Here is a 13,803-nt window from a genome sequence, read left to right as displayed (position 1 = left end):
AATAGACTTACAAGAACCTTTGTTTCAGATATGTCAGACCTTCAAGAGAAGGATATAAAACTTCATTAAAAGTCATTTAAAAATAACTTAAACAGGTGGAGCAATATGCCATGTTAAAAAATTGGAGGACAATACTGTATTATAAAGAAGTAAATTATATACAAATTGTTCTATAATTACTATGCAATTCCAATGAAAATCCCAGGAGCATTTTTCATGAAACTTGAAACATTAAATCCAAAATTTATATGAAAAATCAGAAGAGAAATATAGCCAAAACACTTTTGAAGAAGATGAAATAGGCTGGGAGACTTGGCCTACAAAATATCAAGTATTATTGCAAAGTTATAGACATTAATATTGTGGCACTGGTACAAAAACAGACAAATTGGCAGAACAGAGAGCCCAGAAACAGACCTATGTATTTATGAAAACTTGATATAAAGGAGATTTGGCATGGCACATCACTGAAGAAATTAGTGTGAAACAACTGTTTAGCAAATACAAGTCAATTTCAATGTATTAAAGATTTAAAGTGAAAGAAGAAACTTTACAATCTTTAAAAGAATGTATTGGACAGGCCGGGGGTGGTGGCTCACACCTGTAATCCCAGCACTTTGGGAAGCCAAGGTAGGGGGATCACTTGAGGTCAGGAGTTCAAGACCAGCCTGGCCAACACAGTGAAACCTCGTCCCTACTAAAAATACAAAAAAAATAGTCAGGCATGGTGGTGCATGTCTGTAATCCTAGCTACTTGGGAGGCTGAGGTGGGGGGAATGCTTGAACCCAGGAGGCGGAGGTTGCAGTGAGACCGGATGGCGCCACTGCACTCCAGCCTGGGCTACAGAGTAAGACTCCATCTCAAAATAATAATAATAATAATAATGTATTGGACAAAATCATTCTGACCTCAGGAAGGGAAGGAATTTTTAAACAAGAAGCAAAAAGAGCTACCCATAAAAGAAAAGAGTGATAAGGTCAGTAATATTATAATTCAGAACTTTGTTCAAAAAGACAACATAGGCCAGGTGCGGTGGCTCACACCTGTAACCCCAACACTTTGGGAGGCCAAGACGAGTGGATCACCTGACGTCAGGAGTTCATGACCAACCTGGCCAACATGGTGAAACCCCATCTCTACTAAAAATACAAAAATGATCTGGGTGTGGTGGGGCACACCTGCAATCCCAGCTACTCACAAGGCTGAGGGATGAGAATCGCTTGAACCCAGGAGGCGAAGGTTGCAGTGAGCCGAGATCAAGCCACTGCAACAGAGCAAGACTCTATCTCACACATAAAATATATATATATATCTCTGAAATATTCACTAAAGAAAATAATGTATAGCAAAACAGATCAACATGGATGAATCTTAGAAACATGTAACATATTGGATGAAACAAAACCAAGTTACAGAAGACTAAAAGCAATATAACGTCATTGTTATAAAACCTCAAAATCAAGTAAAACAAAAAAATTCTTTAGAATACCTCTAAAATGTAAAAGGATTATTTTAAAAAGATGTAAGAGAATACTGACCCAAAAAAAGGAAAAAAAAAATCAGGTAAAGGCCTTCTAGTGGAGGGGCAGGTTATGGGAAAGGGACACAGTTGATAGGACAGTACGGATTATGTTCTAGTTGTTACACTGGGTAGCAGGTTATGGAGTTCATATTATTAAGCTTCTGAATTGGTTGGGTGTGGTGGCTTATACCTGTAATTCCAGCACTTTGGGAAGCCAAGGCAGGAGGATCTCTTGAAGCCAGGAGTTTGAGACCAGCATGGGCAACAAAGTGAGACTCTCTCTCTCTACATTTTTTTAATTAGCCAGGTGTGGTGGCACACACCTGTATTCCCAGCTACTCAGGAGGCTGAGGCAGGAGGATCACTTGAGCCCAGGAGTTGGAGGCTGCTGTGAGACAACCTCACCTCTGTACTCCAGCCTGGGCAACCAAGGGAGACCCTGTCTCTAAAAGTAAATTAAACTTCTTAATCTACATCAGCTTTCTTAATCTTGACACTACAGACGTTTTGGGTTGGATAAATCTTTGTTGCAGGGGCCTGTCCTCTGCACTGTAGGATGTTTAGCAGCATCCCTGGTCTCTACCCACTAGATGCCAGTGCTACCCCCACCCCCCTACCCCCAGCTGTGAAAACAAAAAATGTTTCCAGACATTGCCAAATGTCCCCTGCAGAGCAAAATTGCTCCCTGGTTGAGAGTCACTGATCTACATATATGTTATATACACTTTTGAATGTTTTAAATATTCCATAATAAAATATAGTTTAAAATTGATGGGTAGAAGTTTCACTCTGTCTGTGAAACATAATCAGGAAGCTATCATTAAGAGCTGAGTAAGCCAGAGCCTGCCGGAGTCCTTTGAAGTGACAGTGCTGAGCAGTGTGAGCTGACAGTTTCAGGAGGGTTTTGACTAGCAGATGATATTTCTAGAAATTGTGCCGGGTATCAGAAATCAACGACTTACACTGGAGAAAAATGTCTGCAACCTTTCTTAATTCTTTGGGAGATCTAAAAGCTTAGCTTAGTCTCTTAGGACACCATTTAATTTTTTAAAATCAATTATGGATTTTTGAAAATAGGGCTTTGTGTTTTTATATAAACCCTTTCTTCCAAGGTACTGAAAGAGATTCATATATTTCATTACCTTTGGAGAGTTGGCTGTGTCTGTAAAGTCATCACATGTCTAACAGTGGCCCCCAGATGACTGGGAGGTCTCCAGGAATATGATCCAGAGAAAATAACACTGCCGTTCTAGGATGATGAGTGTCTGAGAGCTCACTATCGCACCCCATTAACCTTAGAGCCTCCCCAACTCTGTGGCTTTACTTGAGAGCACCTATCTGGATTCCTTCCTTCCTTCCTTCCTTCCTTCCTTCCTTCCTTCCTTCCTTCCTTCCTTCCTTCCTTCCTTCCTCCCTCCCTCCCTCCCTCCCTCCCTCCCTCCCTCCCCCACCTCTCCCCCTCTCTTCCCTTCTCCCCCTCTCCCCCTCTCCCTCTCCTCTTTCCCTCTCTCCCTCTCTCTCTCTCTCTCTTTCTCTCTTTCTTTCTTTCGGATGGGGTCTCACTCTGTAACCCAGGCTGGATTGCAGGGGTACCATCAAGACTCACTGCAGCCTCAATTTCTCAGACTCAGGAGATCCGCCTACTTCAGCCCTCCTGAAGTGTTTAATTAGCCATCACACCTGACTAATTTAAAATAAAAATGTAGAGACAGCATCTCACTGTGCTATCCAGGCTGGTCTTAAACAACTGGGCTGGGAAGCGATCGATCCTCCAGCCTTGGTCTCCCAAAGTGCTGTGATTACAGGCATGAGCCGGCACGCCCAGTTACCTGTTTGGTTCTTATACTTGTATTATAGTTCCATTTAACTACAATGGGGAGAGTTTATTACCTTCATTTTTTAAAATGGAGAAACATAGACACAGAGAGGATACATGACTTTTTCAAGATAACAGAATCCAGAGTTAATTGATTAGAAATCAAACTGGCATGAAAATCGAGTGTCTTGAAGCTTGGTCTTTTTTTTTTTCCCCCTAAACCAGGCTCTGAACTATGTTTGAACTTGTGTGAGTATGTTCATGCAGATGTGTGTGCATGCACATGCACGTGTGTGCACATCTGTGTGTCTGTGGTTTGGGGATGTATGTTTGTTTCTCTGAGGATAAGGTGTCAAGGAGGAGACAAGGCAAAGAATTAAAGAGAGGAGCTAGGAGGAAAGGCATGAAAGAAAGAGCATGAGATTGCCAAGGTGCAGTGGTGTAACCCTATAGTCCCAGCTACTCAAGAGGCTGAAGTGGGAGGACTGCTTCAGCATGGGAGCTCAAGACCAGCCTGGACAATCTAGTGAGACCCCAACCTCAAAAAGTAAAATAAAATAAAAAGAAAGAGTGTTCGATTCAGAAGATGCCTTGGCAAGAACACTGTGAGTCTCAGTTCAACAGTAAAAGGTTGTAGAATAATTGCAAGAATCAAATGAGATGTATCTTTGAAAGTACTTTATGTTTCTGTATATAAATATTAGTATTTTTTTTAGTAGAGCTACTCAGGAGGCTGAGGCAGGAGAATCATTTGAATCCGGGAGGTGGAGGTTACAGTGAGCCGAGATCACACCACTGCATTCCAGCCTGGGCAACAGAGTGAGACTCCATCTCAAAAATATATATGTATATTAGTGATTGCCATTATTAGAATTACTGTTAAAATATAATGTGGATGATAAAGCAACCCTCGTGAGTAGGATGACTCACACTTTCTCCATTTTCTTGGTACCACTCTTACCATATGTCCAGCTCAGAGGAATATTCAGTGGCTCCCAGCAAAGCATCGGGGGGCCGGTACCAGAGGGTCACGACTTCTGAAGAGTATGTCTGGCTGGGAATGGACTTGGCCCGAGCAAGACCTGTCCAAAAGGGAAAAGCATAAAACCCATTGTTCTGGACCTTGGCTTGCACCTTGATGCACTGGACCGGGGTAAACACCATTAAAAAAAATAACACAAATTTAGGTAGTTTTAGTAGAACTAATCACTATCTTAACTCTTGTCTATCACTTCTTTAAGTGAATTTCTCAAATTTTGGCCTGCTTTGCAGCTAGATATGGCCTTCTTGGCAGCTGAGTGTGGTCAGGTGACTAAGTTCTTGCCTATATTATATGAACAGAGGTGATGTGTGAACTTCCAGATCATGCCTTAGTGGAGGGGTTAAGGGTTCTGTTTCCCTTTTCTCCTTCCTCCAGGCTGTGATGAGCAGGAGGTGGCAGCCATCTTGAAACATGCAATGGGGGATGGTGGAGCCACGTGACAGAAGCAGCCTGGGTGAAGACAGCATGGGGCCACCGTACATGCTCTGCCCGCTTAGTTCAGGACTGTGTTGCAAGAGAAAGTTAAGTTTCTAGCATGTTATACCTCTGTGATTTTGGGTCTCTGTAATAGAAACTGAGCTCAGTTCATGACTAACATGGCCACTTTCCGTTTTGGCACTCCAGGAAAGCCCAGTTTAGCAGATAAACCGTAGGGACTGCTCATCCAAATTAATCAGTTTGGTAGGACCTTAGATGAATTTCTAAGTGCTGTTCTGCAAAATGAGTCTTTCTGTCAGTCAGCTGTTTATCTCACAGAATTGCAAAAAAACTTCAATAGATGAGTTTGCTATTATGGAGAATTGATAAACAAATATCTGTTAAATGCTTACATGTCAGGATAAAAGCTGCCATCTCAGAATAAATACTGCAGTGATAGTATCACCATTTGGCATCTGCCAAACAGAGAAGACTGGTTCCTTAGCTCACATAGAGCCAGTTTTTCAACAAGTATTTATTAAGCACCTACTATGGTACCAGGCACTAGGGATAAAATGATAAGCAAAAACATACCCAGGGTGCCCTCATTATGCTTACAGTCCAGCTGAGACAAAATCATCATGCAAATCTATATATATTTTTGCGTGTGGGTGTGCGCACACATGTGCATATATTTGTGTGTATGCATGTATTTGTGTGTGTGAATATAAGTATAAACTGTGATAAGTGCTAAAATGGAAAGATACAGTGATACTTAGAGGAAATCTGCTTCACTTTAATGGGAACAAAACTTTGCATCTCATACCTAGATAAAGAAGGTAGGAGAGCAGGAACAAGTGTCCTGGAGTCTCCATCCTGACAGGAGTCCCTGCTACAATCTGGGGTTAGCCTCTTTATCATCTTGAGATAATCTCGATCTACTCAAATATAATTTGTATATTCACTTAGATTTAGGAAAACTTACTAAGTACAGTTTACTCTACCAATGTCTCTATATCAAAACTGGCAGTGGGGCAGTAGAAGTGCCCAGCTTTTGGCCATCTGACTAAACTGGGACTTGGTGGAATCCTAGAAAGCTACCAATCCCTCCCTGTTTCGTGCTTCACACTTCCTTTATGGTAGTTTGATATCCTCACAAAGCATCATGTTCTCAGGCCTCCAGTTTTCAAAGGCCAGGCCCAGTCGATGCTTAAACAAGCGCATACAAAAGCGTCATTGTTCACAGCCCAGAATGAGACCCGAGGGGCGACTTACCAAAATCAGCCAGTTTGAGCTCTCCCAGGTGACTGATGAGTAAGTTCTGAGGTTTCAGGTCCCTGTGAAGAACGTGTTGGTGGTGGATGTACGCCAGGCCCCGCAAAAGTTGAAACATGAAAAGCTGGAAGGAAGAAACACTATCCATAAGGAGATTTGAGCCACCACGTGCTGATTTCGCCTCTAAATCAAAAACAGTCATCTCAAAGAATATAGTAACAGTGTCTCTTGAGAGCCAAAAAAAAAAAAAAAAAAAGAAGAAGAAGAAGAATTTTACATTCAGAGGGGGAAGAAAAAGGACAAGGAAAGTCAAGTAACTAGACTGTGTCCTAAACAAAGGGAATCCGGCTTTTCCTGACATCTCATTTCTTTGATACTGAAGGAATTACCCTTCTTTAAAAATCTAAAGTGAAACTTTGAAGTTTCCTTTGGAACACTAGTTATTGATTTAGATGTGAAAGATTTAATTTTTTTCCCCACCGATGAACTTGGCATATAAGATCAAAGTTGACCTGGAAATGATATTCTAAAGTTTACAACTGCTTAAGTTTTCCAGGCTCTCTGATATGAAACCCTTTTAAAAACACAACACAAGGAGACCACACTAAAAAATATATCTTTAGATGGTATTAGAAAATAAAGAAATCTTTATCTTCTTAAACCTATTTTTAAAGTCTTAAATTCAAAGTCGAAAACAAGGGAAATACATAGTACGATGAAAAGGGAAGAGAGACCAAAAGAAGTTAGACCCCCCCTCAAAAAAAAATCAAAAAAGAATAAGGAATAAATTGTAGGGGGAAGAAGGGAGAAAGGGTAAATGGTAGTGGTGGAGAAATAAAAGGGAAAAACACATTCTAAGCCCCAATTTAAAAATGTTTCATGTGGTTATGAGGCATCGAAACCAAAGCCATTACTAGGTTCCCACCATCACGGAAACTTACGGGAAAAAAAGAGTGCTTAGTATTGCAAGTATCTTTTGCTATTTTCCAGTGCCATTGGCAACTGAGAATTCAAACACCAACATCAGTATTTATAAAGACCTGTGTCAACTGAGAACATGTTCTGGTAGTTCAGAAAGGAAGGGCCGGGCCCAGCATTCCTGGAACATGGGCGAAATGGCAGATGTAGAGTTATGTGGATTAATCCTCTTTTTCAACAGCATCTTAGAAAACTAGGACCTTCAGAGATGCTAGGACCACTACTGACCTAACAATGACCTGGAGACATTGGAGCCAAATGGTCCAATGGAAGCAGGAGCATGGGGAGTTACCTGCCATAGCAGACCTGCAGCTGTGCAGGTTTCATGTAGCTACCACATCAGGTTCATAAACCATTTAAGAATTTTAAAAATTTCTTCTGGCTCCTAGTCAAATGTTAACTGGTTCCATGAATCTTCCCAGCATTTTCTCTTCCTGGTGCTTCAAATATACACACACTATTTATTTTACCATTCACCAAGCCACAAAGCTTCCACAGCACAAAATTCCTACACTGACATTTAAACCTTCTGATTGGTTATAAATATAAATGTGTTCATGGAAAAGACAATACAAAGAACCAGCTTAAATTCCAGGTAAAAGACAAGAAGATACCATAGTATGTGCTTAAAAATATGTTTTTCAGACTGACCCAGTGGCTCATGCCTATAATCCCAGCACTTTGGGAGGCCGAAGCGAGCAGATCACCTGAGGTCAGGAGTTCAAGACCAGCCTGGCCAATGTGGTGAAACTCCATCTCTACTAAAAATACAAAAATTAGCTGGGTGTTGTGGCGTCTGCTTATAATCCCAGCTACTCGGGAGGCTGAGGCAGGAGAATTGCTTGAACCTGGAAGGCAGAAGTTGCAGTGAGCCAGGATCGTGCCACTGCACTCCAGCCTGGGTGGCAGAGCAAGACTCCGTCTCAAAAAAAAAAAAAAAAAAAGTTTTTCAATATGCAGGACTAGGGAAAGAGGAAGATGAAGACAGGTAGATAGAGGACAGGAAGTTGGTGACCAGTGAGGGATACAGCCTTTGGAATAGCATGCTTATCCTCAGTTTGCAGAGAAAAACAGGGCTCAATGTAACTTTAAAAACATGTCTAGGACGAGTCAGAGCCAAGACTAAAATTCAGACTTGTCTGACTCCACTATACCATCCTGAGAAACTAGAGAAAAGACAGAAAATGAAAACATGAGAGGGAAGGAGAGAGTGAGCTGGCTGAGTCAGAGACAGAACTTCTTAGTAGGTCAGCTTGAAATGCCTTTTATGTCTCGAGTGTAGACTGTTCTCACTAATTAGCCACAGTCACTTCCCACCTTCTTGCCATTCAACCCCTTTCCTCTCTGCCAGATACGTCTACAGGCATTTGTAAGTGGTAAAGCACTGCAGCATTAAGGTATGGCATTTTATAACCACATTTCTCAAAACTTTTGTGCTGACAAACCTCACGACCCACTCACCCTTTCATCTCTCCCAACCTGGATTCTTCCTTCAACACTGCAGAAGCTTCACCAGTTACTGCATCCTAACATAACCAAATATGATGGCGTCTGCACAGTTCAACATCAGCCAGACTGTGGGTGACTCTTTCCAGAAAGGCTTCCCAAATCCCAGGGGTTAGACCTGTTTCCAACTCAATAAGGTTTGGGGGAACAAAATAATTCCATTGAACTAGTGCCATCTGGGCCAGGAGTTACTCAAAAACCAATGAGATCCGTTAGCCAACTCCTTATAGGGAAGCCTGAGTCCTTCCATCCCCCGATCCCTGGGAATCATTCTACTAGAAATATGAAACAAGATAACCTCACTAGGATTCCCACCCTGCCTTCCTTGGTCACAACTCAAAATATAAGCTTCCGACTATTCCTTTTCCTCCCAACATGCTCATCTCCATTCTGCTCTGTGCTTCCTCTGTTTAGCCTCGTATCTATTGCTCCCCTCTCCCCCAAACCTTTTCACTGTTTACTCTCCATTCCTCAATCCTGCTTTAAAAACTACCTAAAAGCTAACCTCTGGTGAATTTCCTTCTGGCTCCTTTCCTTAAATGAGACCTTGAGCTCACTGCTTCCCTATAGTATTCTCAAGTGGATATTAGTTTTTCTATAACTTCCTCATACCTTTGACCACTGACAAGTGTCATAAGCTGCCTCCCTTTTCCCCACTACCACTTCAAAACCATTACTGCTCTACTTTTAAGTAAAAACCCCTGTCCCTTGGATTTTAATGCCATCCAGTGACATCTTCCATTACTCTTCTTTTAGCGGTCATTCACTGAACTCTCAATCACTCTCTGTCATTCACTGAAGATGTGGGCACTTGGATTACAGCTGTTGCCTCTATGACATTAGTGCCCATGAGAACAGCTCTAGCCAACCTCAGCTCCAATGATCTGCTTCTCAAGTCCACTTCAGACACTAACTCCGGTGGTCACACACTAGATCTTGCCATTGGATGGAATTGTTTGTCCTCTGAAATACAAAATTCATCCCCCTATAAAAATGCTTTTGCAATGATTGTGTCATTCACAGTGTTTTTTACCATGGTTTCCTATGACTTTTCCTATGAAACCCAATGGATACCTCTTATTCCTTATCTTTGCAGCATTTGGCATCATAGACCATGCCTTCCTTCCTGAGGCGCTGCTCTCTTCTTTCGGTTCCACAATCTCCTAATTTTTTTTCTACCCCTCTGGCTGTTCTTTTTATAGATTCTACTTCTACTGATATCTAATATATGATATTCTGGCCAGGCGCAGGGACTCACACGTGTAATCCCAGAACTTTGGGAGGCCAAGGCAGGAGGAGTGCTTGAGTCCAGGAGTTTGAGACCAGCCTGGGCAACACAGCAAGAAACCATCTCTATAAAAAATAAAAATAGGCCAGGCACGGTGGCTCATACCTGCAGTCCCAGGACTTTGGAAGGCCAAGGCAGGTGGATCACTTAAGGTCAGAAGTTCAAGACCAGCCTGGCCAACATGGTGAAACCCCGCCTCTACTAAAAATACAAAAATTAGTCGGGCGAGGTGGGGGGTGCCTGTAGACCCAGCTACTCGAGAGGCTGAGGCAGGAGGCTTGCTTGAACCCAGGAAGCAGAGGTTGCAGTGAGCTGAGATTGCGCCACTGCACTCCAGCCTGGGCAACAGAGACTCCCATCTAAAAAATAAACAAATAAATAAAAATTAAATTAAAAAAATAAAACATAATAAAATAATAAATAATAACATATTGATATTCTTAGGGCTCCATCTTTGATCTTCTGTTATCACTCTACACATGCTCCCTTAGCTATCTTACCCATTGACAGTGCTCTAATGAACAACTGTATTCTGATGATTTCAAAATCTTTATCTCCAATTCAGATTGCCTTTCTACTTTAGGCCCACATAGTCTGGAGTTCGCCTGTACATCCCGCAATCACCTCAAACTTAGCATGTCTAAAACACAATTCACCGTATCTCTCCAAAGTAAATTTTTCTTTCTGATTCTCTATCACAGTGACTGGCACCATTATCCATCTTAATACTCAAATCCAGAAAAAAATATCGCTGACTCTTGTTTTTCCCATCAGTTCTGGCTAAGTAATTGGTCTCATATCTGCCCACTTTCTCCTACCATCATCTCACATCTGTACCACTGTGGTTCTGATTAGCCTCACTGACAAGGCTGGAACCTTAACAGACACCAGCATTCAGGGAATGAGTAGAGGGAGAGAGGTAGAAGAAAACAAGGAGAAAGTAGGGTCAGGGGAATATAACATTTCGAAAAAAAAGTATTGCCCTCATTCCAGTCTATTCACTACACTGTCATCAGTGTAAGCTTTATAAAAAGAAAATCTGAATTTATCACCTCTTTGTTTAAAACCACTTAATGGCTCCTTATATAAAATAGCACGACTGTGATGTTGTGAAATATATGTTTGATTTTCAGCTAGATTCCTGGCAGCCAACTCCTAAAATCCTTAGAATCTCCAAAGTGATGTCTTTTTGTAGAGTTGACCGATAGCTGGCAGACTCTTGGGTAGCTTTAGGATAGGGACTGGTCACTGGAAAGACCAAGACCCGATTAGGGAGGGGAGAGGGGCTGAAGGTTAAGTTGATCACCAGAAGGTTAAGTTGATCATCAGTGGCCAATAGTTTAATAAATCATGCCTACACAATGAAGCCTCTGCAAAACCCAGAAAGATTAGGGTACAGAGACCTTCTGGATAGCTGAACTCTCATGGAGGCTTCTGGAGGAGGATTGCCTGGGATGGGCATGGATGCTCTGTGCCCCTTCACACATTCACTGATGCCTCCACCTTGGAGAACTCATCCTTACTCCCACCTGCTTTGATTTGGATAACCTCTTCCTTTGTGCCTCCATATACCCACAATAAATTCCTTTATTTATTAGTGTGTCCCTCACAAATCCACAAGGTCAATGCAGTCAAGAGTATGACTTTTAGCTGTATTTCCGATGCTTGCAATACTGTCCACTATACCCTCCTTCTTGAAATTGCTTCTTCCCTTAACTTCCATGACAGTGTGTATTTTTTTCCAGATGCTCTGCATTCCTATAAGCTGCTTCCCTTCGTTCCTTAATTTCCTGTTCCTCTTCTCATCCCCAAAGGCAAAAGTCTCATCATCAGTCCTCCTCTCTTTGTGTATTTGCTCTTTTGGTTGCCTATTCCTTGTCTTCTAAACTCTATGTGCTGAAGACCCTGAGATCTACACGTCCAGCTCACAGCTCCCTTCTGAGCACAGATTTCCTTTTAGATTGCCTACTGCTCATTTCCCTTTGGAGATTCTGTCTCACCTAGGACCTCAACATGTCTGAAACAGGACTCCTCCTCTTTCTTTCCAAACCAACTTCTTCTTCTATTTCTGTTAATAGAGCTACAATTCTCCTCGTCAGTCAAACTCAAAACCAGTTATGTTTGGCCCCATCCTTTCCCTCCTCATGCTCACATTACCAAGAGGTGAACTCTTCTTTGTTACTGATTTTCACATTCCTCTCCATTCTCATTGTCACTACCATAATGTTGTACTTGATTACTAATTGCTAACTAGATCCTTGCTCAGTGCTTGGCTCTTGATCAGCACCATCTGCATCAGCTTGGCTCATGTTAGAATGCAGAGGTTCAGGTTTAACCCCAGACTTGCTGAGTCAGGTCTCCGGTCACTTGTCTGCTCACTGAAGTTTGAGAAGCATTAGGCCAGGCCACATCAATAAATTCTTTGGCTCACACCTGTAATTCCAGCACTTTGGGAGGCCGAGGTGGGAAGATCATTTGAGGCTGGGAGTTTGAGGCTGAGGTGAGCCATGACTGCACCACTGCACTCTAGCCTGGGTAACAAAACGAGACTCTGTCTCAAAACAAACAAACAAAAAATTCTTAAGTGGAATCCCTGACTCTAGTCTCTTCTTTCCTTTCATACATCCTACAGACCACAGTGATATGAATTTCTTCTGATCATATCATTTTCTCTCAACTCAAATTTAATGACTAATGACTGTACTCTCCAAGGAATAAAATTCACATTTCTTTCTTTTTTAGGGACAGGGTCTTCCTTTGTCACTCAAGCTGGAGTGTAGTTGTGTGATCATGGCTCACCTCAGCCTCAAACTCCTGGGCTCAAATGATCCACCCACCTAGCCTCCTAGGTAGTGGGACTGCAGGTGTATGTCACCATGCTCAGCTGATTTTTAAATTTTTTGTAGAGATGAGGTCTTGCTATGTTGCCCATGCTAGTCTTGAATTCTTGGGCATAAGTGATCTTCCTGACTTGGCCTCCCAAAGTGCTGGGATTATAGGTATGAACCACCATACCCTGCCCAAGGTCCACATTTCTTAGAAAATGAGGCTCTCAGCCACCTACCCAATCTATTTCCCCAGACTTGTATATGCTGTTTCACTAATATATTCTGTATTTCAGGTCAACAGAACTAATATATTCTGTATTTCAGGTCAACAGAACTAGAACTAATATATTCTGTATTTCAGGTCAACAGAACTATGGCACTAGTGGGAAAGAATTTTAACTAAGAATCACTTTTAGCAATGGCATAAGTTGGTTCTGTAACCTCAGGCAAAATGTTTGTCCTCTCAGATCTTGGATTTCTCCTCTGCAAAATAAGGAAGTTAGACCACGCTAGTGCTTTAAAGATTTTTTTACTGCAGTCTACAGTAAGAAATATATATGTATCTGGTATTCACATCCATACATTAAAAATATAAGTACAGTTACAATTGGAGCAAAAGTTGCAGAAAATAATACTTATTCTTTCAAAATGTAATGCATGCTAATATTTTCTATTCTCTTCTCATTTATTTATTTGATTCTTAAAAACGCAGGTTGCTAACCACCATATTGATTTCAAAACGCACTAATGGAACCTGGAGATTGCAAAACACTGTGTTTCCTCTAACCCTAACAAGCCATGACTTTTGGGTCCTCTTCCCTGAACATATCCTCTATTTCCCTACTCTGTACCTTTGCTGAAAACATTTTCTCTCCCTGTAACATGCTCTCCTATTCCAGACTCTTGAAATACAGTGTGTTTAAGATCTGAAATTTCTTTTTTTTTTTTTTTGAGACAGAATCTCCCTCTGTCACCCAGGGTAGAGTGCAGTGGCGGGATCTTGGCTCACTGCAAGCTCCACATCCTGGGTTCACGCCATTCTCCTGCCTCAGCCTCCTGAGTAGCTGGGACTACAGGCGCCTGCCACCATGCCCAGCTAATTTGTTTTTTTCTTGTATTTTTTTAGTAGA

At 41.8% G+C, this 13,803-nt stretch overlaps 1 protein-coding gene across 2 annotated transcripts in view; it reads right to left on the bottom strand.

Annotated features, from left to right (window-relative positions):
* Nucleotides 1-13,803, bottom strand: part of CDK15 (cyclin dependent kinase 15) — a 90,691-nt gene that overhangs the window by 56,436 nt on the left and 20,452 nt on the right. For both annotated transcript variants that reach the window (XM_025404663.1, XM_025404664.1), the window contains exons 7-8: nucleotides 6,074-6,197; nucleotides 4,301-4,421 (exon numbers count right to left, since the gene is read on the bottom strand). In XM_025404663.1, the coding sequence (XP_025260448.1) occupies nucleotides 4,301-4,421; nucleotides 6,074-6,197 (245 nt within the window). The remainder of the gene's footprint in view (nucleotides 1-4,300; nucleotides 4,422-6,073; nucleotides 6,198-13,803) is intronic.

This window comes from Theropithecus gelada, chromosome 12, assembly GCF_003255815.1.
Source record: "Theropithecus gelada isolate Dixy chromosome 12, Tgel_1.0, whole genome shotgun sequence".
Taxonomy (NCBI): domain Eukaryota; kingdom Metazoa; phylum Chordata; class Mammalia; order Primates; family Cercopithecidae; genus Theropithecus; species Theropithecus gelada.
This window is presented reverse-complemented; position numbering and strand designations above follow the sequence as displayed.